We start from the raw sequence: 25433 nt of genomic DNA on the forward strand, positions 1-25433 counted from the left end.
TTATTTGTTGTAAAGACGCACTGTAACAATGATGGACAAATGGATTATAGAACAATAGTCGGAGAGATTGACCTGTCAGTCCAGTGAAATGCAGAACACCTCTAACACGGTGTTGTTGTTTTTTCTCTTTGAATACATTTTATGAAAAAATTATACTAATATATTTTCTGTGTATAGCAAGTAAAGACTTATTTACTTAGATTTATTTTACTCATCCTTACACTGGCTGCCAATAATAATGGACCTGACTTGGTCCATAGGTCATATTTGTTGAAATATAAGTGTTTCAAACTAAGGCACTATAGAGCTGTGAGTAGGAGAGGGGATTATAGTATAGAATTGTCCAACATTTATCTATTCATCAGTTCAGGACAAAGCCAGTGGATAAATCACTGTTTCAGCAGATATGGAGTAACAGGGAGAACATGGCGTCTGCTGAAGCTGAACTGGGGTCAGATAGGGGTCAGAGGGGGAGAAAGGACCCTGGGCAATCATGTATGTAGGGACATGGGTGATAATCTGGTGTGTGTGTGAATGTGTATGTATTCAAGTTGTGTTGATGGTGATCTCTAAAACATATGAATAATCTATTATATCATTAAATATTTTAAATATATTTGTTGCTGAAACCCACATGACAGGACAAAATCTACACTGTTCTTTTGGTTTTCTAAAAACTGCTTGTATTTAACCATTTGAACCTTTTTGTTATGTACAAAGATATTTAAAAGACATTAATACAGGAACTGACAGTTCTATATCAAATATTTATTTGGTTTCCTAAACATATGTACCCCTTGGTGGAGGCAAACAGGTTTTAGGGTCCAAGACAATCCTGAAAATCCTCGAATAAATTGTCCTAACTCTGGTAAACTTTAATGCTGACTTGCCAAAAAGCAACTTGTTTAACTCTGAAGCATGTTTGTTAATATAAGACAGTATAAAGCAGTTACATTTATGCATATGGTATACAAATATAAAAAAATAAAAAAAACAATTATAATATAAAAAAATATATATATATATAAACCATAATTTTTTTTTTTTTTGCAATTTAACAAATCATTTAAAACACAGATAAAGCAGGCTTTTTGTTTTGGAACTTAAATTTGCCCATCTCAAAACCCAAACATTCCCCAAAACACTGTTTTATACAGAGTTTGTGCTTGTTTTAGTCTCATCTGACCACAAACATTTTTTCCAGTTGTGGTTTTAAGGACTGTGTGCATTTGAACATTACATTTTGTTTTCTATTTGTTTATTTTTTCTTTTCCCAAATGATGTATGATATGAAGTTCCACATCGTGATGCATAACAAAACCCTTTTACAGTGTCATTTATGAGGCTGTGGACCAGTTACTAGATCCAAGATCATTAGTGTTTTTAAATATTTGTAATATTGGCCATGTTTTTTTTTTTTTTTTTTTTTTTTTTACTCTAATTTGGACTTGGGAAATGCTTTAAATGCCCATTATAACGTTATGGAGGAAGGGTGTTATAATTTCTAAATTGTTCTGTTTTTCGGTACAGGGCTACTTCCTCCTTTTTGAGTCAATGTTGGATTCAGTGATCTTCGCCAGGGATCGATACCTCACTGAGAGAGGTTCAGGTGAGTGGATTGTGTGGTTTGTGTGTATGCCTGTTACAAGTGCAAATTTAGAACATAGCAGAAACTCTGCTTTTTTAAGTGGACAGCAGAAAAAGAGTATGAGTTTATATATTATTTGAGTTTTGGCAAAGAAAGCATTATGGAGGGAAAAGCGGCTTTATGTGGTGTGATAAACAACATCTCACAATGATGCGGCAGTAAAGAGTGATTCACACTGTAAACTCAAGGTCATTAGGACAGGACCACAAAGCTAAAACACACACACACACACACACACACACACACACACAGGAGCTGTAAAACACTGTTATTAGATATTAGACTGACAAAAGATGAGTTGTGCAAGGTCAGATACTGAAAAAAAGATGTGTGAAACCAATTTAGTGTCATTACATTTTCTTAAGAAGTTTAATTGGGGAATACGTAGTTAATCTTTCTTTAGGAAATATGGAAATACAGCCGTGTGCTACATTATATCTGGCTTTTTTTTTTGCAGCTGAAATTGAAATGGCATGCTGTACCACTACAATAATAATGTCTACTGTAAGATGAATCAATTTCTTGATTATAGTAAATATTTTAATATAACAGATTTTGGGATGATTGTAAAATCAAGTCTAATATTTTTTATAAAAACTTTTTCCAGATGATTTAAAAATGTAATATTTTTGTCCATATATGGCAGCCAATCTATAAATATAAATATATTTATTACACATATTTACATTTTGTCCGATTGAAATGGCAAAATCTCAGACTGGAGCATAACATTTTTAATGACCGTATAAATTGTGCTCTTTTATTTTTATCCTTATTTTCAGTGAAATAAGTGAATAAGAAATAAGTATTCAGACACCTCTGACAGACACTTTTTTAGACACAATTGCTTCCTCTTTAACTTCCACTTAATAAAATGAACACCACAAATTACTACTATGCAAAGCCAGTGTTGATTGTGACACGTTTGTAGGTTGTCCATAGAAATGATTGTGGTAGCAGGTTAATGGTTGTTGTTTTGTTGAAAAATCCATCTTCTACCCAGATTCAGTATTTGATCAGTCAATTTAAATTTGCTTTGATTGTGTTTTAGAACATCACTCAATTCATGCTACTTCAGTAACATTTAATGCCTCATTATCTATTGCAAAAAAGAACACAACCCTTTATTCTCCAATTTTCAGCTGAATTATTGCTAAAGACTATTTTGTTTCATCTGACCAGAGTGTATCGCTCCAAAGATTTAGAATCTCCTGCCACCAGTTTATCGCGGAATTGCATTTGCCACATAACTAATTTGTTTAGCTAATTTTTCCTAGTAAGGGAATTGTTTTTATGGAGTTTATTGGTGAAATAATGTAAATTATTAATAAAAATATAATTATTATTTAGAAAAATGAATTAAAATGTAATACAGTAAAGTACTTTATACATAAAATAGCATTTTTGGGGTGGCCTCTGTTTATCACGGTTTTTTGTTTGTCGCAGAAACATAACCACCACAATAAACGGGGGATTACTGTATTATCAAACCAGTGGTGCTGAAGGGAATGTATATAGTCTTTACTATCACTCTGTTGCATAGTACATTTGAGTGTTGTTGAATTGTCAGATTCAGTATATGGCCCTGTGTGTATGAGTTTGAGCGCGTGCGTGCGTGATTTGTGCGCCTGGTCTTTACTGCTTCAGCAAGAATGGGGATAAAAAGAGGGTCATTGCTCCTGATAGTGGACGAGGAGAGTGTTTTGAGAGTGTTTTGAGAGTGTTTTGAGAGTGTTTTGAGAGAGAGAGAGAGAGAGAGAGAGAGAGAGAGAGAGAGAGAGAGAGAGAGAGAGAGAGAGAGAGAGAGAATGAATTGCTGCTCTTAATATTGTTTTTTTTATATAGCAAATATAAAGTAGAGAAAGTGTGAGTAAGAGAAAAGCCTTATTGGAATGATTGCTTCTCTATAAGAGAGAGGGGAAAAAAACATTAGCTGTGAATGAATCAGATTTTTAATCAGACCAGACAGGAGGTTTATCACATGACTATGTGAAAGGACTATGATGATGCTATTTGTCTAAGTAGTGTACGGCTGTCTAATCAGCCTACACAATCATACCCTTGTAATCGTCTTTATTCTCTTTCCTGATAACTCTGTTGACAGTCTGTACACACACACACACACACACTTGTGATTCCCTTTGCTAATGACAGTTTCTTTCTTTCCTTCGTTCCTGCACCGATTAGGTCTCAAACTTGCTTTATAGACTTTTTTCTCCTAAGCCTTTATCAGACTATGATGGAATCTTTTAATGTTTAATTTTAATGTTTGCACCTACGGCAATTACACATACAGTGTGTATACTAATACCAACTTAGTTATGTAGCACAATTAAAATCTGTCATGTCTATCCAGACTTTTATCAGCAGTCTTTTTTAAATTAGAAATTAATGATATTTGGGGATTGAGAGTAAGAGAAACCTGAGACTTCTGATGGCATCAATGCAGCAACTTACACAGAAACAGGTTAAATAAGGGTAGATGATGAGAAGGGTGAGTCTGAATGAAGATAGGGTGGGCTGGTGAGGAATAAATACACAAATTGAAAAAAGTATAAAAGCTTTACTCTTTTTTTTCCTCTTCTGTCTTTATTATAGCTCACCTTTATAGTATTAAACCCCTCTTTCTCCCATCTCATCTTTAACAACCCTCCCTCTCTCTCTCTCTCTCTCTCTCTCTCTCTCTCTCTCTCTCTCTCTCTCTCTCTCTCTCTCTCTCTCTCGCTCTCTCTCTCGCTCTCTCCCCCCTCATCCTTCCTCATGATGAAGGTTCATTTCCCTGCACCTCTTCATGGTCGAGCGTGAGGTGATAAACGGGCTGTGAGCACTGGCTTGAGAAGGACAATAATGTCAAAGCTATGAATCTTGGAATACGGCCTCTTTCTCTTGCTCACTCACTTGCAGTGGGACGTCCTGTTACCCAATCAGCACTATAAGATCACTGCAGTTAGACCCCTGTGAAGTGGTGAGAGAGTAAAAGGGAGAGCCATGTTTGCATTGTGCGTATTATTCTGTAAATATCTGTCCTCTCCTGTCCTTTTTGAGAGACAATGTCACATGCACAGGGACTTAATATTTTCTTGCCTTATTCCTTTTGTTCCTCCTTAATAGTTTTATACATGTTCTGTATTTACATATTATATATTTACAGACTTTTTTTGTCCTGTTTGGCTTCTAACTATTTTGGTATTAATTAATTATTGGATTTAAATGTATTTATTCATTAATCAGCACCAAATCTGCACATCATAACATTTTCATCAATATTGTGTACATGCTATTTTTTTTTTCCCAAACATTTTAATAATGCATTAGAAACACATTGAATTCATTTTTTTTATAATTATTTTTGAAATTATTTCTCATTTAAGCCCCTTGTTTTTTTTGCTAGACAGCACTTGCAAATACCTTATGGTTACATTATGGTTATAAACTGGGTGTATATTGTTGTTTTGGACTTGTTTTATTTGGGATCTGTGTAGATGGCTGAGAAAGAGAGAGACCTCAGCGTTCATTAGATGGCATTAGTAAATCTACCATTAGCATGTAGCATTTGTAGCTTCCACAGCGGGAAGTAAGCTTAGCTTTAAGCGCTTTTCTTATGACCATAAAACGCATTAAAACTGATGAATGTACGGCGAGCATTTATGACCAGTTAATTCAGATTTTCTCTTTGCCAGAAGCTGTTTTGGCTTCTGGCTGTTTACACAGAAGGATATACATATACACATATCTTCTCTGTGATTGTAAAGATTGTGAATATATTCTTATTTTTGTGTGTGTGTGTGTGTGTGTGTGTGTGTGTGTGTGTGTGTGTGTGTGTGTGTGTGTGTGTGTGTCTGTATTTATATATTATTTATTTACTGTTTTTTTAATACAGTTAAAAACAGTTTTAATAAATATATGTATTTTAATAAATGTAACATTGTTTCTTTCTTGCTGTTTTCTTTGTTGTTTTCTCCTTCTTGTTCTCAGTTTATCCTGATCTATGTACCATTAGCTTAGCAGCAGTGAGCGATGCTGACAAGCACAATGATCATATTGCATTCTGGGATGATGTCTATGGCTTTAAGATGCTGTGTATGAAGAAAGCAGTGATTCCTGAAGCAGTGGTCGAGGTTTTGAAACCTGAAACTGTCATTTCAGAGTCGAGTGTAATTCAGGTACAGTACATTCATTGTGGTTCAGCGGTCATATTCTTTATGTAATTACTATTCCCTTTGTCAAGCTTAAGAATTTAGAATGTTTGTAAGTGCATCAAAAACTCCTTAGATTAAAAAGGTTTACCATTTAACCCATGATATTTACTGAATAATAAGGTAATGCTTTTGGGTATTCTTACTAAATGCAAAAATATTGCCTTTTTAATTGTTTGAAGGAAAATCTGTAATTTAAATAACTGTAATTAACACATGGAATGAAATGAAATCTAAGATATGTTTTGTTTTGGTACTTTTATCAGTTATGAGTTTTAAATTCTTAATTGCTAAGTATTTCTATCATACTGCTATATATAAAAAATGATCACAAATCGCAAACATCACTTAAAATACAAAACATTCCACATTAAACAACTTTTCTTACGTTTTTCTTGGTTACCCGATCACTGTAATGAATGTGAAATGCAGAATGAAATGCTCAGTGGGTCAGAAGTATGAATGTAATCCATCCTGATTCTTTGCATTTTACTCAATGACACATTTAACTGCTTTTTTTCTTTGTGAAAATTAAGCCACAATCGAAGGTGGTATGGTAGGATTAGGCGCCGGTCGAAAAAGGATCTTGTCATGGATATAGTAAATCCAAATGCTCAGTCATTATTGCTAAATACATGCGGGAATCTGCACATACTGTAGGATTATTATTAGTATTATTACAAGGTGGTGTTTCTGTTAAAGAGCAATGTTACAGTAGCTCCCTTTTTCCTTTAGGGTGATAATGATTTTTGTGTCTAGTTGTTGTCTAAAGTTACTAGCATTCACAAGTGTATTAGTTTATTATACACTGTTTGCCTTTTTATAAGCCATTTTCATGTGATAAAAAAATATAAAGTTAATGCAAAGTGTCCCTCAACATTATTGGCACTTTTTTCCATCCTGCTGATTTGTTTAAGTATTTAATGGTGAAGTGTTAAATAAAATTTTTTTGATAGGAGTTCTAATAAGAAATATCTTATATAGTATTATCTTTATTATTTCACATAATGATTTTTAAAGGGGCCAATAATTTTGGAGGCATCTTAAATTTGGTCAGATGCAGTACAACCATTATTATAGGACAATAAACACACTTGTTGTTTTCTAGTTTTACATTTATTGTAGCTAAATGGAGAACTAACATACGTGTGCTTTACTGTGCGTGTGTGTTTGTGTGTTTGTGTGTTTGTGTGTGTGTGTGTGTGTGTGTGTGTGTGTGTGTGTGTGTGTGTGTGTGTGTGTGTGTGTGTGTGTGTGTGTGGTGTGTGTGTGTGTGTGTTCTCAACAGACATTAGACTGTAATTCTGTCACACTCTCTGATCTGGAGTTTACTGCTGATTTTACCTTGAAGATAACAGCAAACACAAACTGCACTGTGAGTAACTAACACACACACAGTAATCATGGTTGTCAAGAGTGAAGATTAATTAGGGGAGAGGAGATGGATGAGGCCTTTGATTGGCTGAGATGGGTCAGGTGACACCTGAATGATTGATGGCCGATCTCAGTCCCACTCACTTTACCAGGTGAATGAGGTGTTTCTCTTCACAGTTACTTTATAAACTAAACTTTTGTGTGTGTGTGTGTGTGTGTGTGTGTGTGTGTGTGTGTGTGTGTGTGTGTGTGTGTTTTCCAGTGTGGGTGTGTGTGTGTGTGTGTGAAAGAGACAAAAAACAATGACACTACATTTTTGAGGACAAATTTGTCCTTTCGTTCCTACCCCAGTCCTGTCTCACAGGCACATTGCAAGCACACTGGTATCGGTTTTATAGATTAATCAATAAACTGTTATTATCTCTTTCCCTGCTTTTGGTCTTGTATACCAGATGAAATGGAGTTTGTTAATATCAGTTCAGTTTATGTTTTAGTTTGTCTGTCTTTTGAACTACAAATAACAAAAATATCTAAATTTGTATCTGGGTTTCCTACACAACCTAAAAAAAATGTAACATTGGATATATTAGGTTTTAAACAGATTTTTTAAAACAGATTTTGATACTGTCATTAATCCAGTGTGTGATACAATTAATTACATTTAATGATGTGCATTTAATGGTATATTTAACAATACATTTAAGGAAAAAAAAAAAAAAAAGCAAGCCAACATTGTACATTAACTGGTACAGAAATGGGCTTCATTGTACCAAGATAAAGAATGCAAAGAAAATGTAGAGAATCTTTATTATAAGGACATTATCATTAAATCAAAAATTGAGCAAAATGTTTTATCATTTAATATTCAGTTCTTTTTTTTACATTAAAAACAGAGGGTAAATTTGTTTAAAAAAGGTTGATTTCTTTATTTATACACTTAATGGCCAAAAGTATGTATCCACCTGGCCTTCACAGTCCTCCGTGGGGTTGAGGTCAGGGTTCTATGATCTACAACTTCAATGACAACACACCATGTGTTCATAGAACTTTGTGAACAGGGGCATTGCCATGCTGGAAAGGTTTGTAATTCTCTCTCTCTCTCTCTCTCTCTCTCTCTCTTTCTCCCTCTCTCCCTCTCAAGTGTATGTGCAGAACCTGTTTTTTGCACGTTTCTCTCTCTCCCTTTTACTCTCTCTTTCGCACACACGATCTAAATCCTTGTGTATACCATACACCTCTAACATATATGCATGTTTTAACCTCCCACACACGCATATAATAACTTTTCATTCTGTAGGCTGGTTATAACACAACGAACTGATATTCAGCATAATTTTGGTACAATTTCAAGTAGCAATAAATGAGACTATTTAAAAAAAAAAAAAGAAAAAAACCTCCCCTGATGATGGAGAGCGAGCTTTTATTCTTCAGCCGACACTCCATTCATCACATCAGTCTGCCTAACCTTGCATTAAATGAACAGCACACAGCGCTCGCGCAGACCGAAGACAAATAACGCTCGCCGTGCACCGGAGTGTCGGTCAGCGGGAAGCAGCGCCCTTCTCACACACACACACACACACACACACACACACACACACACACTACATAAAAAACGAAGAAAAACGTAAAGAAAGAACGCGTGTGTAAGAGAAGTGAAAACAGACATGACAGGGTGAAACGAATAGAACAAAAGGGAAAAAAGAGGTGGAGGATGTCAGAAAATGACAAAAAATAAACGAGAAAAGAGAATGAGGTACAGAACAACAAAGGAAAAGAATCGCACAAATAAAATCCAAAAAAGCAGAAAGAATGAAAAGAGAAAGAAGATGGAAAGAAAACGAAAGTGGACAAAGATGGACAGAATATGAAGCATGGAGGAAATATGAAGGAGGAGGAGAATATGAAGGATGGAGAGAGTATGAAGAAAAACAAAAGGCAAGACGAGAGGATAAGAAAGAAATGACAGAAACACAAGTGAATTCGTCGGTGGGGGCGTCCTGCGCGCGCACGGTGTAAATCGGACACTGTATTCGCATTGTCTTTATTATTTGGCGCAGAAATGTGTGCGCTCGTGCCAGCGCGTGTAAAGTCTCTTCCTCTCGAATTAAACCTTGTTTGTTCGTTACCAATGCGGCGGAACGTAACGGGAAGAGCCCGTGCGCGCGCGCGAGCGCTGTGTGCGCGCGCGCCAGAGAGAAAAGTGAGCGGTGTGGCCGAGCGTGACCGCTCTCACGCGCGAATAAAGCCCATCAAAAGCGCATTAGCCCCGTGCGCCCGCCCTCTCCTGCAGGCTCGCGCCGCATAATTGTATCTGGCTGCAGCACGCGCTGCTCCGCCACGATAGCGCCGGAAAAGAGCGAGATGATGAATTGCTCCCTGGTCGGCGTTATAGCCGTGATGATAATTATTAATTTTCCCTCCGCTTGTCGTGTTGCTCGCGGGCTGGGCACGACAGCGCGCGCTTACTGCTTATCCTGGACGCCTTGCCGCCCGTGAAGGCCGGACACTTCTGATGAGAATAAAAAAAAAACCCGCCTTGTGTTCTTCTTTTCTTCTGTCCGCCTTTTCTATTTCCTCTCGCGCTATTCTCAGGTTTCACAGTGCTGATTTGTCGAGTTGTAGAACCGAGTTGCATGCTGAGTGAAATAATCATACAATTAAATAAATAAAAAGAACGGAACGCCTTGGTGACGTGGGAAATCATTTTCAACAAGCAATTGGAAATATTGTGACGTTTTATGTATGAATTATTTTCCGAAATTAGCGTTAATTTATGGCACATTTAATATTTATAATAATAATAATAATTTAATAGTTTATAATAATCTACATACGTTTTTGTAGTACAAGTATAGAATTTTTTAAAAGGAAAATAAGGGGATATATGTCAGTATATAACCTTAATCAGCAGTTCCCTGGAAATCATTAAATTGTTTCCAAAAGCTGGCAAAATTAAATCCTCATTATCACCTGAAAGGTAAAAGCTTTTTCAAAGATGTGAAGATGAGGGAAAAAAATATTTGAATGTAAGATTCATCTTGATAATTCTTCATCTTGATTAGTATTGTAGCTGGCAGGTTATACTCTATTTAATGTCGTTCTCTCTGACATGAGGAAACGTATATGACATAAGCGTATATGATGTATTGAATATTATATGTAACATAAAATGCCCACACTCATATATAAACATGTAACCTGTAATCTGTATGTATGTGAACTAGATCTCTTGTAATAATGTTCTCTAATGTTCTTGGACAGTTACAAATCATTACATTCATACTGGTACTTGATCATGGACTTGTGGTATAAAAGATGCCAGAAAAGGCTTTGTGTGTAAATATAATGAGAGAATTATATTCAATTTGTAAAGATTGATCAAATGTTTGACCCCAATTATTATCTTGCCAAAAAAGAACCGAATTTCTCACATTTTTAGTGTTTTAAGTGTACAAATGTAAAATTGAAAGTAAACAGTGGTGTTTTAGATCGACATTTCATCCTGACAGTATCCACATCTACAAGTGTTTTTGTGTATATTGGTTTAATTCAGAAGCACATGGATTTTGAAAACAATAGAACATGATGGAGTGCCCATAAACTATTATGCCCTTATGTCCTCACAGTGTCATAATTATACAATTGTGTGTGTGTGTGTGTGTGTGTGTGTGTGTGTGTGTGTGTGTGTGTGTGTGTGTGTGTGTGTGTGTGTGTGTGGTTGGGGGGTATATGATTGTGTATGCCTCTTGGGACAGTTTAGCTGAAATGGATCATATTGTTACTGCTGTTCCAACTGGGAATTCATTTCCTCATAATGTTGCAATTACAAGGACTCAAAAGAGCATGTGTGTTTGTGTGATGAAATGTACAGCCTCCAGCAAAGACTACTGGGACACCTGAGCTAAAGCAGGTCATATTTTCATCATGGGACGGCAACTTTGTACTTTCTCGCACATGAAAATTGCACACGAAAGCAAAAATTTATTGAACAGAAAAAAATTGCAATATACAAGCAAATAATTTTTTTTTTCCCTTTCTTTGTCATTGTGTTAGTCATGTGTTTTTGCATACATATTGTATGTATTGTGTTTGTGTTTATTGGCAAGTGAACACATGCAGCCATTATCTCTGTTAATCGTATTCATCTTACAATTTTGTATTCATCTTACAAAATAGGTGTAAATATTATATTCATTTATATTTACATTCTGGAGCAGTAGAATGAAGGCACACATTGCCCCTCTCCTGTGAGAAAAGATTGACTGTATCAATCTCTCTCTCTCTCTCTCTCTCTCTCTCTCTCTCTCTCTCTCTCTCTCTCTCTCTCTCTCTCTCTCTCTCTCTCTCTCTCTCTCTCTCTCTCTCTCACACACACACACACACACACACACACACACACACACACACACACACACAGAGAGAGAATGGCAGTGAAGCAGAACTAATAGCTTTTAATCCTGACACAGCTGACAACACCACACACACATGCACACACAAAGAACACAATCAATAAGACACAGAGCAGGAAGGGAAGAAAAGGTGATGAGATGAGTGGGTTAATTGTATGTATATTGAAGACAGGAATGAATCGAAATGAAAGTTTTGCTCCTTAGTAAAATTTTGAATTTTATAACCAGTCAACCTTAGAATGCTTTAGTGTATATTGTTTAAAATTTTATTTGACTTTTTTTCTTTTGAATTTTTTTTTTTTAATGTTAATGCTTTGCTTTTTCATTAACGTTAACTCTCTCACTCTCTCTCTGTCTCTCTGTCTCTCTCTCTCTCTCTCTCTCTCTCTCTCTCTCTCTCTCTCTCTCTCTCTCTCTCTCTCTCTCTCTCTCTCTCTCTCTCTCTCTCTAGGCTGTTGTGGGCTATTTTGATATTTTTTTTGACCGTGACTGCACGAACAAGGTGAGTTTGCTTCAACAGCAAACCAATTACAATTACACTCTCATGCCTTGCCTGTCACACCCGAGGTGTTTGTTTCACACACTCAGCATTTGTCGTCCTCCATCAGCCAAATAGAACAGAAATACATGAGAGACGGTGCATTTGCAGCACTTTTATGTTAGATTATTTAATAAGTGTAATGTTAATTCCAACAATGATTACACATATAAAGACAGAGAGGAATTTACATCTTACATTTTTTTTTGTTTAAACTGTGAGTAATAACAGTCTGGTCCATGGTGTTCAAAATAAGCCGTATTGTGGTGATGTGATATACACCCTGAAGTAAATTATTTTCATATAACAGCATGATCCAAAGGGGTGTTATTATACGCCAGCAATTTGCCAACAGTTATGAATTTTTATGACAATGTAGGAACATCACGATTATACATTTTCTTTCTTTACATAACAGCTTATTGCAAGTTTATGCAAATGAGCTGATAACAAATTAGTACGAGGGCATTAATATAAAACCTTTGTTTATGTCACAGTTCCAAACACTCTCAAAGCTGACCACTCTGTGGCATAATTGGTTTTACCAGAACTGAAACTTTTTTACTCAATATTAATATCAGAGATAGTTTTATATCAGAAGACTGACCAGAATCAGTTGAATTATAATCTGGAAAAGTTTTGATAAAAAATCAACTGTATTAATCCAGTATTATCTCTATTTCTAGGTAATGTTCTCCACATCTCCTAACTGCACTAAGACTCATTGGAAGCAGACAGTCTTCTTTCTGGAAAATCCTATCCCTGTCAAGTCAGGTTTGTAAAACACAATCATTTAATTATTTTGTTTAATGATTTGTAACTGCTTTACATAAACACCAAGTCAAACGGCAATACACTGCATGGATAGATTGTATAACAGAAACTGGTGTAAAGGAGGATTTTAAGAAAGAAAGATGCTCCTTGTAACATATACATACAATTTACATACTTTATAAAGTGCTGTAAATATATATATATACACAGTGAGGAAAAGAAGTATTTGAACACCCTGCTATTTTGCAAGTTCTCCCACTTAGAAATCATGGAGGGGTCTGAAATTGTCATCGTAGGTGCATGTCCACTGTGAGAGACATAATCTAAAAAAAAAATCCAGAAATCACAATATATGATTTTTAAACTATTTATTTGTATGATAGAGCTGCAAATAAGTATTTGAACACCTGTCTATCAGCTAGTATTCTGACCCTCAAAGACCTGTTAGTCTGCCTTTAAAATGTCCACCGTCACTACATTTATTATCCTAAATTAAATGCACCTGTTTGAGGTCGTTAGCTGCATAAAGACACCTGTCCACCCCATACAATCAGTAAGAATCCAACTACTAACATGGCCAAGACCAAAGAGCTGTCCAAAGACACTAGAGACAAAATTGTACACCTCCACAAGGCTGGAAAGGGCTACGGGGAAATTGCCAAGCAGCTTGGTGAAAAAAGGTCCACTGTTGGAGCAATCATTAGAAAATGGAAGAAGCTAAACATGACTGTCAATCTCCCTCGGACTGGGGCTCCATGCAAGATCTCACCTCGTGGGGTCTCAATGATCCTAAGGAAGGTGAGAAATCAGCCCAGAACTACACGGGAGGAGCTGGTCAATGACCTGAAAAGAGCTGGGACCACCGTTATCAAGGTTACTGTTGGTAATACACTAAGACGTCATGGTTTGAAATCATGCATGGAGCGAAAGGTTCCCCTGCTTAAACCAGCACATGTCCAGGCACGTCTTAAGTTGGCCAATGACCATTTGGATGATCCAGAGGAATCATGGGAGAAAGTCATGTGGTCAGATGAGACCAAAATAAAACTTTTGGGTCATAATTCCACTAAACGTGTTTGGGGGAAGAATAATGATGAGTACCATCCAAAGAACACCATTCCTACTGTGAAGCATGGTGGTGGTAGCATCATGTTTTGGGGGTGTTTTTCTGCACATGGGACAGGGCAACTGCACTGTATTAAGGAGAGGATGACCGGGGCCATGTATTGCGAGATTTTGGGGAACAACCTCCTTCCCTCAGTTAGAGCATTGAAGATGGGTCGAGGCTGGGTCTTCCAACATGACAATGACCCGAAGCACACAGCCAGGATAACCAAGGAGTGGCTCTGTAAGAAGCATATCAAGGTTCTGGCGTGGCCTAGCCAGTCTTCAGACCTAAACCCAATAGAGAATCTTTGGAGCTCAAACTCCGTGTTTCTCAGCGACAGGCCAGAAACCTGACTGATCTAGAGAAGATCTGTGTGGAGGAGTGGGCCAAAATACCTCCTGCAGTGTGTGCAAACCTGGTGAAAAACTACAGGAAACGTTTGACCTCTGTAATTGCAAACAAAGGCTCCTGTACCAAATATTAACATTGACTTTCTCAGGTGTTCAAATACTTATTTGCAGCTTTATCATACAAATAAATAGTTAAAAAATCATACATTGAGATTTCTGGATTTTTTTTTTTTAGATTATGTCTCTCACAGTGGACATGCACCTACGATGACAATTTCAGACCCCTCCATGATTTCTAAGTGGGAGAACTTGCAAAATAGCAGGGTGTTCAAATACTTATTTTCCTCACTGTATATATATATATATCTGATTGCTAAAGATGGTAAATTAAACTTTAAACCGCAAGCAGTATGCAGTGGGGAAAAAAGTTGTAAAAGTGTAAAGTGTTTGGAAGTGGTGCATGATTCTAATGACCCCCTTCACAATGAGGAGATGGAGCGTTGGGAAAGTTTCTTTTGATTGTCTATGTACCACAAATGAGAATATTCTTTTGCACTGACTTGAAAATGAACATTGACTAATAGCAAAACCTAACATAGACCTTAAACCAGTTTCCCCCACACAGATTATACATCCATTTCATTTGTATTGATGGTCACTCATATGCATTTTAATCTAGTTAAACTTTTTTTTTTCCCATTTTGATTATAAACTTAAGAATACGAAACAGAGTAATAAAAGCTGTAAAATAACATGAAGTAGCAGGTAAAGCTTAGATGCTAGTGTTTGGTGATATTTATAATAAGATCAGTTGCTAACTACTAATGTTAAATTTACATAAAACCATACCATTTCTCACACACAATTCCCTACCACACATGGACCTCCTTTCCTTTTTCCATTTGTGGTAGGGAAATGATGTCCCACACATCTCCTATACTTTGTAATGAGATATGCTACTCCTTCTTTGAGATTCTGGTCCATGCTGACACCATTGTATCATGCAGTTCCTGCAGATTTGTCAGGTGCACGTTCATGCCGTGAATCTCCCATTATACCGCTTCCCAAAGGTGATCTTTTGGATTCAGATCTGGTGGCTGGAAAGACCTTTGAAAAACATAGTCATGTTCACAAAGCCGATTTTAGCTGACTTTTTCTTTGTGACATGTTACATTATCAAGCTGGAGGTATACACTGGAATATGGTAATTATTCATTGTTACCATGAAGAGATGCACATGGTCAGCAAAAATATTGAAATGGGAATTTAAATACAAATTGTGCCAAACCATTACACCATCTCCATAAAACTGAACTATTGACACAAGGCAGGTCCATTGCATGTTATTCATGTTTTTTTTTGTTTGTTTTTTTAAAAGCATTTATATGGTGGCTTAGTGTTATTTTGATTTTATGCTTAATGTTTTTTTTATTAGCTTTGCATCTTACTAACCTTTTTATTAGTTAGCATGACATATTGCTATATATTTCTTAGTTCCTTTGCTTAATTAACTGTGTATTCCTTTCTTGTTCTTAATGGCATTTACTTTACTTATAGATTAGTGTATTACTATTTTGTTTTTTAGTGAATCACATAAGGAGGATTAATCATGGTAAAGGGGAAGTTTGTGCACTTGTGTGTGCATGTTCCCCCAGCCAACTGTCCTGACTGATGATAAGTCTGTCTTATCGTAATAGGAATCGGGAAAATGTCATCTGATGTACCGATGGATGACGCTCCGCTCTGAGATTATAAACGACATTTGGTCTGCGATTAAAAACTTGGATGGTTCGTCCATATTTATTTTGACTTTGCTGATAATGGTGCTGGATAAACGGGTTATGTGTTGTTGTTGGACATTGCTGCAGATTCTAGCACAATAGATAAAGGAGTCAAGTGTAATGAATGCCGTACTACTTTGTCTGCTGCTTTAGGACTGATATAATGATATAAAATGCATAATTTGTCTTCTTGCCTCAGTAATGATTAATATAAATGTATATACAATGCAAGATAGAGATAGAAGTGTAAACATTCTTGTATCAGCTGATGTTTGATAAGTGTATTAAACAGTAGCTTCCTTTTGTAGCAGTAGCTGTCCTTTATTGACAGTCAAAAGGATGATCATGGGATGAAGTGATTTCTAAAATGTTAATAAACAAACATCATGTTTTACAAACAAAATGTTAAATAGAATATGTAACCAGCATGGGAACTGGTTAGGTTTTGTATAATACAGGCAAGATATCTGAATTAGTTTTTCTTTAGGTCGGTAGCAACCTCCCTGTTTGAATATAATAAAGGTATATGGGGCATTCGAATTAGTAACAACAAAGGCTAGACATGTTGGTGGCAAAGATGCCCTCATCAATGCCCATAATATCAGTTATACAGTTTTTGGCTGCATATTCGGCTGTTTGGAAAGAGATGGCTGATGCTGACCAAGTGCAATTAACTCAACGCTTAAATAAAACATATCTGACACATGCTTTTATAAAGTATTGTTCTGCACTGCTTGCTAAAGTGAACCTTAGTTTGAACCATTAGAACCCAACTAGCTAAAGTACACCTTCTGACATGCTGTGACACAGATGGCTATGATTGTCTCATGTATCTATGATTGATTAGGGAGAAAGCGTATGTCCCAAACCCCAAAAGAGAGAGTAAAATATATTGTCAACTACATTTCCAAAAAATCTCTTCCATTGTGAGATTTTATTAGATAGCAAGAAAGGATGCTACCTAAGGTGCATGGTAACCTAAGAAAATACAAAATACCATTTTAATCTCTAATTTAAAAAAAGATCAGTTCACATTAACTGTTTGATTGTAGAATTAGACTGCAAAGCAGTAACCACTTTTTAGTTGAGCACATGTTTGTGCCTTTCAAACATAAGTGTTTATACATATTCATGTTTATACATATAAAGCACTATGTTTAAAAGTTTTTTTGCATTCTATATTCAGCAAAAGGGTAATATGCTACAATTGTCTTTGTACTTTGTAGTTTTTCTTTACAGCAATAGGTTGTAAAATCCAGAAGTCTTGTCAGTGAATGTAGGGAGGAGGCTGAAAGTGAGGGTTGAAGAAAAAAGTACTTTTGTGTGCTCAATCACTAATTCCTTGGTTAACTCCAGTCCAGTTGCGCTAGTGTCCCCTTGTCTCCCATCTCACACTGTTTACACACTGATGAGATTTTAACAGCACAGGCATTCCTACAGCTCTCACTAGGACACACACACACACACACACACACACACACAATTATTCCCATGTGAACACACTTTCAAGAATGGCAAATTTCTCAAAGTCGGCCCAAAGGTGTCTCATATCTTGCAGTGCCAGGTGTCCTAAAATTGTCCCTTTACCTTAAAAAGCATTGTTTGCTTTACTCTAAAGGATGTGACATTTCTGTTTTTTTTCCATTGTTAACGGCATTCATGTCGGATCTGATGCCAATCCACTGTCAAACATTTTAGTTTGACACATAGATAATGCTATGATATTCTGACAACATTAAAAACAAAAACAGTTGCATTGGTGCACAGTATGCATAGTGATCAGAATTTAATATTGTGCATAACGAATACTTGATGGTTACCAGGGTTCCACTGGGTGTCACTGGCTTAAAGGAACAGTCTGTTAAAAATCCTGAACCAATTGTCGAGATAATCAGCCTCTTGTTTCAGTGAAGAGAGAACACTTTTATGCATTGCTTTCTTGCTACTGTGTACATCAGTGACTAACACAGGCTATAAGAAGCTTGTGTGATGAGGAGGTGTAACTGTACCAGGTGCATGTTGTGCAGAGTGTGAAAGGGGCCATAATGGCTAATAACCTAATCTTGATTGAGTGCACTCCTTTACGGTCTGTTGTAGTCCTTACTGCTTTGACCCAATAAGATCATACTGTTAGTGAAGAATGACTCCTGTTAGAGAAGTACATTTCAGAGCACTAATGAGAAAGGAGGCAACGTTATTTAATTTATTTAACAGAGGCTGACAAACATCCTGCGAGAAAACCCTGGCGGAAACGCCTTACTCTTGAAGCTCTATCAATTAAATCACCTTCATTTGTCATGCTTTAGTTTATTTGCATGGATCATTACAACTAGAAAAGTTTCTTCTGAAGTAACCCAGACACCTATTTGGCTAGAAGAACTTCCCATGATGCTCAGGATAGATTTCCATAAGTGGTTGCAGGACCTATTAGTTTTTACAAATCATCAAGTAAAAGAATAATAATAAAAATCTCATTGCATTTTCCATAGTTGAATGTTTATATGAAGATATCACTATTTTAGGCTGTTATCACTTTTATTTGTGCAGCCAAGAACACACCACACTGCACCTCATTTAACAACCACACACACTATACATTACATTTCCAGCTTCAGTGCTCTCATAGGCGGCATTAATAAATCCATGCATTAAGTTACACTCTTTAAGAGACTACAGATGCACTCTTGTGGACGATCTGGTGGCTCAACTGAAATCAGTAATTAATTATAAGCACAGCATGGAAACTCCTTAGAGTTTAATGATTAAAAAAAAAACTAGCTTACTGATAGATGGCGGATGTAATGTCTACAGCAGCATCTGGGAGGTTATAACACCAAGTTCCACTGAAGCCTTTAACGGATTTGAGCTGACATGCTCCAGCGATCGGACACTAATCTATCTGAGTGGGATTTTGCGTGCAGACATGTTCACACTTCTCCACCGTATGCAAAAGCAATACCAAAGAGTATTTGGTATCATCAGAGTTCCATCTTAATTCTTTTGTAATTCAAATGCAATTACTTCCTATGTTGTTTAAGTAAGTTGAACTTGGTTGAAAGGACTGTGAAAAAGGATGATGAAATGGATGAAGGAATTAAAAAAATGATTTGGGGATAACGGATGGTTGTTCATAAAGCAAGGTAATAAAAAAAAATTTTTTTGTTAAAAAGAAATTATAGTTTGTGTAAATCTCTTTGATGATCGGTAATGTACAAAAAATACTTAATTTATCATTATAAATCTGTAATATTGATGCCTTTTTCCCCACATGAATATGCTATGGATGGCAGGTCAGACAAAAATAGGGGAATGTAATAGCATATTGTACTATACAGTGTACATAATTCTCTGGTGTAGGGAATAAAGTGTAAGGTGGCATTTAGGACACAGTTGAGAAAAAAAGGCATAGAATACAAAACGCAGCTGACAGCTTTCAGGGTTCTTCCACTATAATGCAGCCTATTTTAACATGTAATGAATAAAGGGTTACATTTATGCTTTGACTGCTGGAAGTGTGTGTGAGTGTGTGCTTATGTAAAAAACAGAAATGTTTTATAGCTCTTCGTTTCTCATTATGGCCTCTGTCACTCTTGGTTGGTTTTTCATGTGTTTAATGCAAATAACGTCATGATGGACGACTCCTTTTCCCCCCTGTTCAATTCCATGCATGGGCAACGTCCAGCTCACGGAAAGCCTTAAGATCCTCCGGAATTACTCTGTTTAATGAGATTCTGCTTATGGGAGAAAGTTTCATTTTGGGAAATATGTTATGGGCAACACTATCGGAATGACCATGCTATGGCGATGAAAAATAATCATCCTCATCCTCTGATGGTAGATATGTGATTGCTTTTGTAATAGTAAAACACACACACAGACACACACAAACACACACATATATATATGGGTTTTTTTTACTTTTTAATATCCATAGGAAACAGTGTTTGGAGCTAATTAAATTGGATATTACAAATGGCAGTTGTTTAATAAAAAAGAATAGTTAGATAAGATTTCAATGAATAACTTATGTACTACTGTAGCATTATGGAAACATATTTTTGGTAGGTAATACGGGAACACTTCACTAAACCTTCTGTTTTTGAGATGCTCTGTCCCAGTTATGTAACCGTCACAATTTGACCCGATGTCACTCTGATCCTTGCACTTTCTTATTTCTTCTCATCAACTTTGAGAAATTACTATTTTGCCTAATATATATCACCCTTGACAGGTGCCATTGTAACAAGATAATCCATGCTATTTACTTCACCTGTCAGTAGTTTTTGTGTTATGGTTGATTGGGGTGTGTGTGTGTGTGTGTTTGTGTGTGTGTGTGTGTGTGTGTGTGTGTGTGTGTGTGTGTGTGTGTGTGTTGATAGTGTTTAATATATATATATATATATATCAGAATCAGGTTTATTGGCCAAATGTGTTGACACACAAGGAATTTGTGTTAGTGACTCTCAAAAGTACAAACATAAACATTATACATTTAGCTTGGACTATACAAGATAAAACAGACAAGACAAGACACAGCAGACTATACAAGACGATACAGACAATGTGAGACAATATAGACAGTACGAGTATTTGATAGGAATACAGATTATGTGACAGATCAGTAATGTACGTGAAGTGTGAGAGTGTATGATAGTGCACATGACAGTATGTGTGTCAGGTACGATAAAGAGTTACTTTAGAACTTTGTACAGTATACAGCAGCAATAGTGTGTGTAACATATACGAGAATGTGATGACTGATAGTTCTGATAATGCAGTACTTATAGATATGAAGCAGGGAACATAATTAAGGTGATCTCCCCAGACCTGCCCAGTCCCTGGTGCAGAAAAACACCCCCCAACACCATGATCCTCACACCAACATGTTTCACTGTTGGGTGGATTTTGGGCAGGCGATGAGCGATGCCTGATTTCCTCTAGTAATAACGTTTTTAAAATTACAAACAATCAATGTTATGGAAAGTTGTAGCTCAGTGGTTAAGGCATTAGACTCTGGATCGGAAGGTCATAGGTTCAAATCGCAACACCTCCACAAAGCTGCTACTGCTGGGCCCTTGAGCAAGGCCCTTAATCCTCTGCTCAGTTGTAAGCCACTCTGGATATGGGCATCTGCTACAGTGAGGAAAATAAGTATTTGAACACCCTGCTATTTTGCAAGTTCTCCCACTTAGAAATCATGGAGGGGTCTGAAATTGTCATCGTAGGTGCATGTCCACTGTGAGAGACATAATCTAAAAAAAAAAACCTCCAAAATCACAATATATGATTTTTAAACTATTTATTTGTATGATACTGCTGCAAATAAGTATTTGAACACCTGTCTATCAGCTAGAATTCTGACCCTCAAAGACCTGTTAGTCTGCCTTTAAAATGTCCACCGTCACTATATTTATTATCCTAAATTAGATGCACCTGTTTGAGGTGGTTAGCTGCATAAAGACACCTGTCCACCCCGTACAATCAGTAAGAATTCAACTACTAACATGGCCAAGACCAAAGAGCTGTCCAAAGACACTAGAGACAAAATTGTACACCTCCACAAGGCTGGAAAGGGCTATGGGGAAATTGCCAAGCAGCTTGGTGAAAAAAGGTCCACTGTTGGAGCAATCATTAGAAAATGGAAGAAGCTAAACATGACTGTCAATCTCCCTCGGACTGGGGCTCCATGCAAGATCTCACCTCGTGGGGTCTCAATGATCCTAAGGAAGGTGAGAAATCAGCCCAGGACTACACGGGAGGAGCTGGTCAATGACCAGAAAAGAGCTGGGACCACCGTTTCCAAGGTTACTGGTGGTAATACACTAAGACGTCATGGTTTGAAATCATGCATGGCACGGAAGGTTCCCCTGCTTAAACCAGAACATGTCCAGGCACGTCTTAAGTTTGCCAATGACCATTTGGATGATTCAGAGGAGTCATGGGAGAAAGTCCTGTGGTCAGATGAGACCAAAATAGAACTTTTGGGTCATAATTCCACTAAACGTGTTTGGAGGAAGAATAATGATGAGTACCATCTCAAGAACACCATCGCTACTGTGAAGCATGGGGGTGGTAGCATCATGCTTTGGGGGTGTTTTTCTGCACATGGGACAGGGCGACTGCACTGTATTAAAGAGAGGATGACCAGGGCCATTTATTGCAAAAATTTTGGGGAACAACCTCCTTCCCTCAGTTAGAGCATTGAAGATGGGTCGAGGCTGGGTCTTCCAACATGACAATGACCTGAAGCACACAGCCAGGATAACCAAGGAGTGGCTCTGTAAGAAGCATATCAAGGTTCTGGCGTGGCCTAGCCAGTCTCCAGACCTAAACCCAATAGAGAATCTTTGGAGGAAGCTCAAACTCCGTGTTTCTCAGCGACAGGCCAGAAACCTGACTGATCTAGAGAAGATCTGTGTGGAGGAGTGGGCCAAAATCCCTCCTGCAGTGTGTGCAAACCTGGTGAAAAACTACAGAAAACGTTTGACCTTTGTAATTGCAAAGGCTACTGTACCAAATATTAACATTGACTTTCTCAGGTGTTCAAATACTTATTTGCTGCTGTATCATACAAATAAATAGTTAAAAAATCATACATTGTGATTTCTGTATTTTTTTTTTTTTTTTAGATTATGTCTCTCACAGTGGACATGCACCTACGATGACAATTTCAGACCCCTCCATGATTTCTAAGTGGGAGAACTTGCAAAATAGCAGGGTGTTCAAATACTTATTTTCCTCACTGTAAATGCCATAAATGTAAATTTAAATAGTTTCATCAGAACAGAGACTTTATATTCAGCTTTAAAAAAAAAATTTTCATTTACAAAAGAAAGCAGTGTTTACACTTAAAAAGGGCTTAAAGCAAACGTCTGAACATGTCAGCATTAAACAACATTCAAGCAGTTTTTAAAGCAGATAATTGAATAGTAACACTGCATTTGCAGTATATTGTGGCTTTTAACATTATACATTTAGAAAATGCAAAGCTGTAAAGAGATACTGAACACAAACATGTGCTTTAATGATAATTACTGTGCTCTCTCGCTTTTTTCTTTACTCTAACCTCAACGCTTCTTCTTTAACAACACTGAAAAAAGAGGGAAGGATTTTTTTTTGGCTTGTTTGCTAAACGAGTAAACATTCATTTACCCCCAGCAGTGGTACATGAACTTAATCAGTGATTATCTGTTTTCATCTCCAACATTGTATTCTCTCTCTCTCTCTCTCTCTCTCTCTCTCTCTCTCTCTCTCTCTCTCTCTCTCTCTCTCTCTCTCTCTCTCTCTATGATTTGTGAAGCGGCTCCTCCTCCTCCATCTGGAGCTGAAAGGCATGTCAGTGATCCTAAGCCAGAAATCATTTTTTAACATTCTTCTGGCTTCATGAGTTGCATGTTTGATAATTGCATTGATGCTGTTTTGTATGTAATATTTGCTGGTGCTAATCACATGGTTGTAATTTACATTGTGGGGTTTTACTATACTTCTGAATGCAGTAATGGATACATTTGTTTTCAGGAACAGTCAGGGACAGCAGTCTGCAAATGCTATAACAAAATACTTAATATCTAGCCATTACAATAATTAGATCAGTGCATTTTTTCATTTGTTGTTCTCCCCCTTTTTAAATCATGAGCCATGGACTCCAGGTGTGCTCTGGTTTCAGACAGCACGCTCTTCTTCAGGACATTAGCAGCAGGTCCTTTAGGTCCTGTAAGTTGTGAGATGGGGCTTGTTTGTCAAACACTTTTGTTTGTGAGGCCTGAAAAATCTGGAGGCTTAGTCAACACCATGAACTCATGTTTTTATAAATATGCCTTAATAAGTGAGGTATTATCCTGCTGAAAAACAGCCACAGTTATTAGGGCATATCTTTGCCATGAAGGTGTGCAACTTATTGTGTGGCATTGTTTTGTAAGGTTGTACATGTCAAAGAAACAGCTGCATCCAGCCCACGTCCGTCCATATGATGTAAAAGAAAATGTTTTTCATCAAAACAGACCACCTTGTTTTGTTGGGTTTTTTTTTCAAATGTATGCTAGAGTAGCTCTTCTGTGAAACCAGACCTGATTACTTTTTTGGTAATATCTTAACATCTTTAGTTAGTATATATAAACACAAAATTACATATAAAACATAAAAACTTTATAAAAAACATACAAATTACATATAAAAACAAAATTACAGTATTTTACATTCACATTGTGACCATAGTTATTACCTACTAAAGTGCATCTGTGCAAGATGTGCAATTAAAATGTAAGTGGGTTGGACAATAAAGGCAAAAAAGCAGGTTACATTTGTGTTTGTTGTGCAAAAAAGGTGCAAAAAATTGAGTTAAGTTTCTAGTCCTTGGTGTTCTAATTCAAGACTTATTAACCAGTTTATCTAAACATTTGGTTTACGTGGTTAAGTATTGTTGGTTGATTTTTTGGTTTTATCTGCTTAACAGAATTCACTGTTCTAGATCTACATTTAGAGGAGATAAATACCTTTGTTTAATTATTTCTCTCTCTTTCTTTTTCTTTGCATTTTTCCTTTTCCAGGTGATGAACTGCCTGGGCGAATAACAGTCTGTAAAAACAGTAAGGACCCACGAGCGTTAATTGTTACGCTAAACATTGCTGATTTGAAGCAGACATACTGTGTGCAGTAAAACTCGACCACTGGTGGTTTTTATCATGGGGCCAAACAGCTTTGCAGTTGTAGAATTGTTTTATTCTATAATAAAACTCTCGCAAAGAACTTGGAGGAAGTGGTTTATTATTAAAATTTTAGTGTGCTTTTTTTTTTTTCTCTCAAGCCTAAATTACTTGGTTCTCTCAGTTAGAGCACAAGCCATTCAGACCATTTCCTGAAACATTCTAATATAATACAGTATAATATATGAATGCCCAATTGTCTTTAGGCCATTTTTCTCCATCTGTTTAAAATTCATCTGCTGCACTGCTGATGTGAGATTTATACTTCACTAATCAGCACTGCTGATGCTAAAACTTATCAAACCACATCATACATACAATTTTTTTACAATGATAAACAATAACTGGTTAAATTGTTTTTTACACAAAAGTCTCAACTGTCTTTTTTTTAAAGAGCTGGAAAGATCATATTCCAAAATTTGATGCTATTTGTATATTGTGCCTATTTGGTATCAGTTCATTTGGGGGAAGCTCAGTGGTTAAGGCTCAGGGTTACTTATTGGAAGCTCTGGAGTTCAAGCTCCAAATTCCAAGCTGCCATTGTTGGGCC

The 25433-nt window shown here is 36.7% G+C and overlaps 1 protein-coding gene across 2 annotated transcripts in view; it reads left to right on the forward strand.

Annotated features, from left to right (window-relative positions):
- prmt3 (protein arginine methyltransferase 3) overlaps positions 1 to 24926 on the forward strand; it is a 76876-nt gene extending 51950 nt beyond the window's left edge. For both annotated transcript variants that reach the window (XM_083558182.1, XM_083558183.1), the window contains exons 11-16: positions 1531 to 1609; positions 5624 to 5811; positions 7133 to 7219; positions 12082 to 12132; positions 12855 to 12942; positions 24728 to 24926. In XM_083558182.1, coding sequence (XP_083414308.1) covers positions 1531 to 1609; positions 5624 to 5811; positions 7133 to 7219; positions 12082 to 12132; positions 12855 to 12942; positions 24728 to 24837 — 603 coding nt within the window. In that variant the 3' untranslated portion in view covers positions 24838 to 24926. The remainder of the gene's footprint in view (positions 1 to 1530; positions 1610 to 5623; positions 5812 to 7132; positions 7220 to 12081; positions 12133 to 12854; positions 12943 to 24727) is intronic.
- The last annotated feature ends 507 nt before the right edge of the window (positions 24927 to 25433 follow it).

The sequence above is a fragment of the Silurus aristotelis genome (assembly GCF_946808225.1).
Source record: "Silurus aristotelis genome assembly, chromosome: 13".
NCBI classification, from domain to species: Eukaryota; Metazoa; Chordata; class Actinopteri; order Siluriformes; family Siluridae; genus Silurus; species Silurus aristotelis.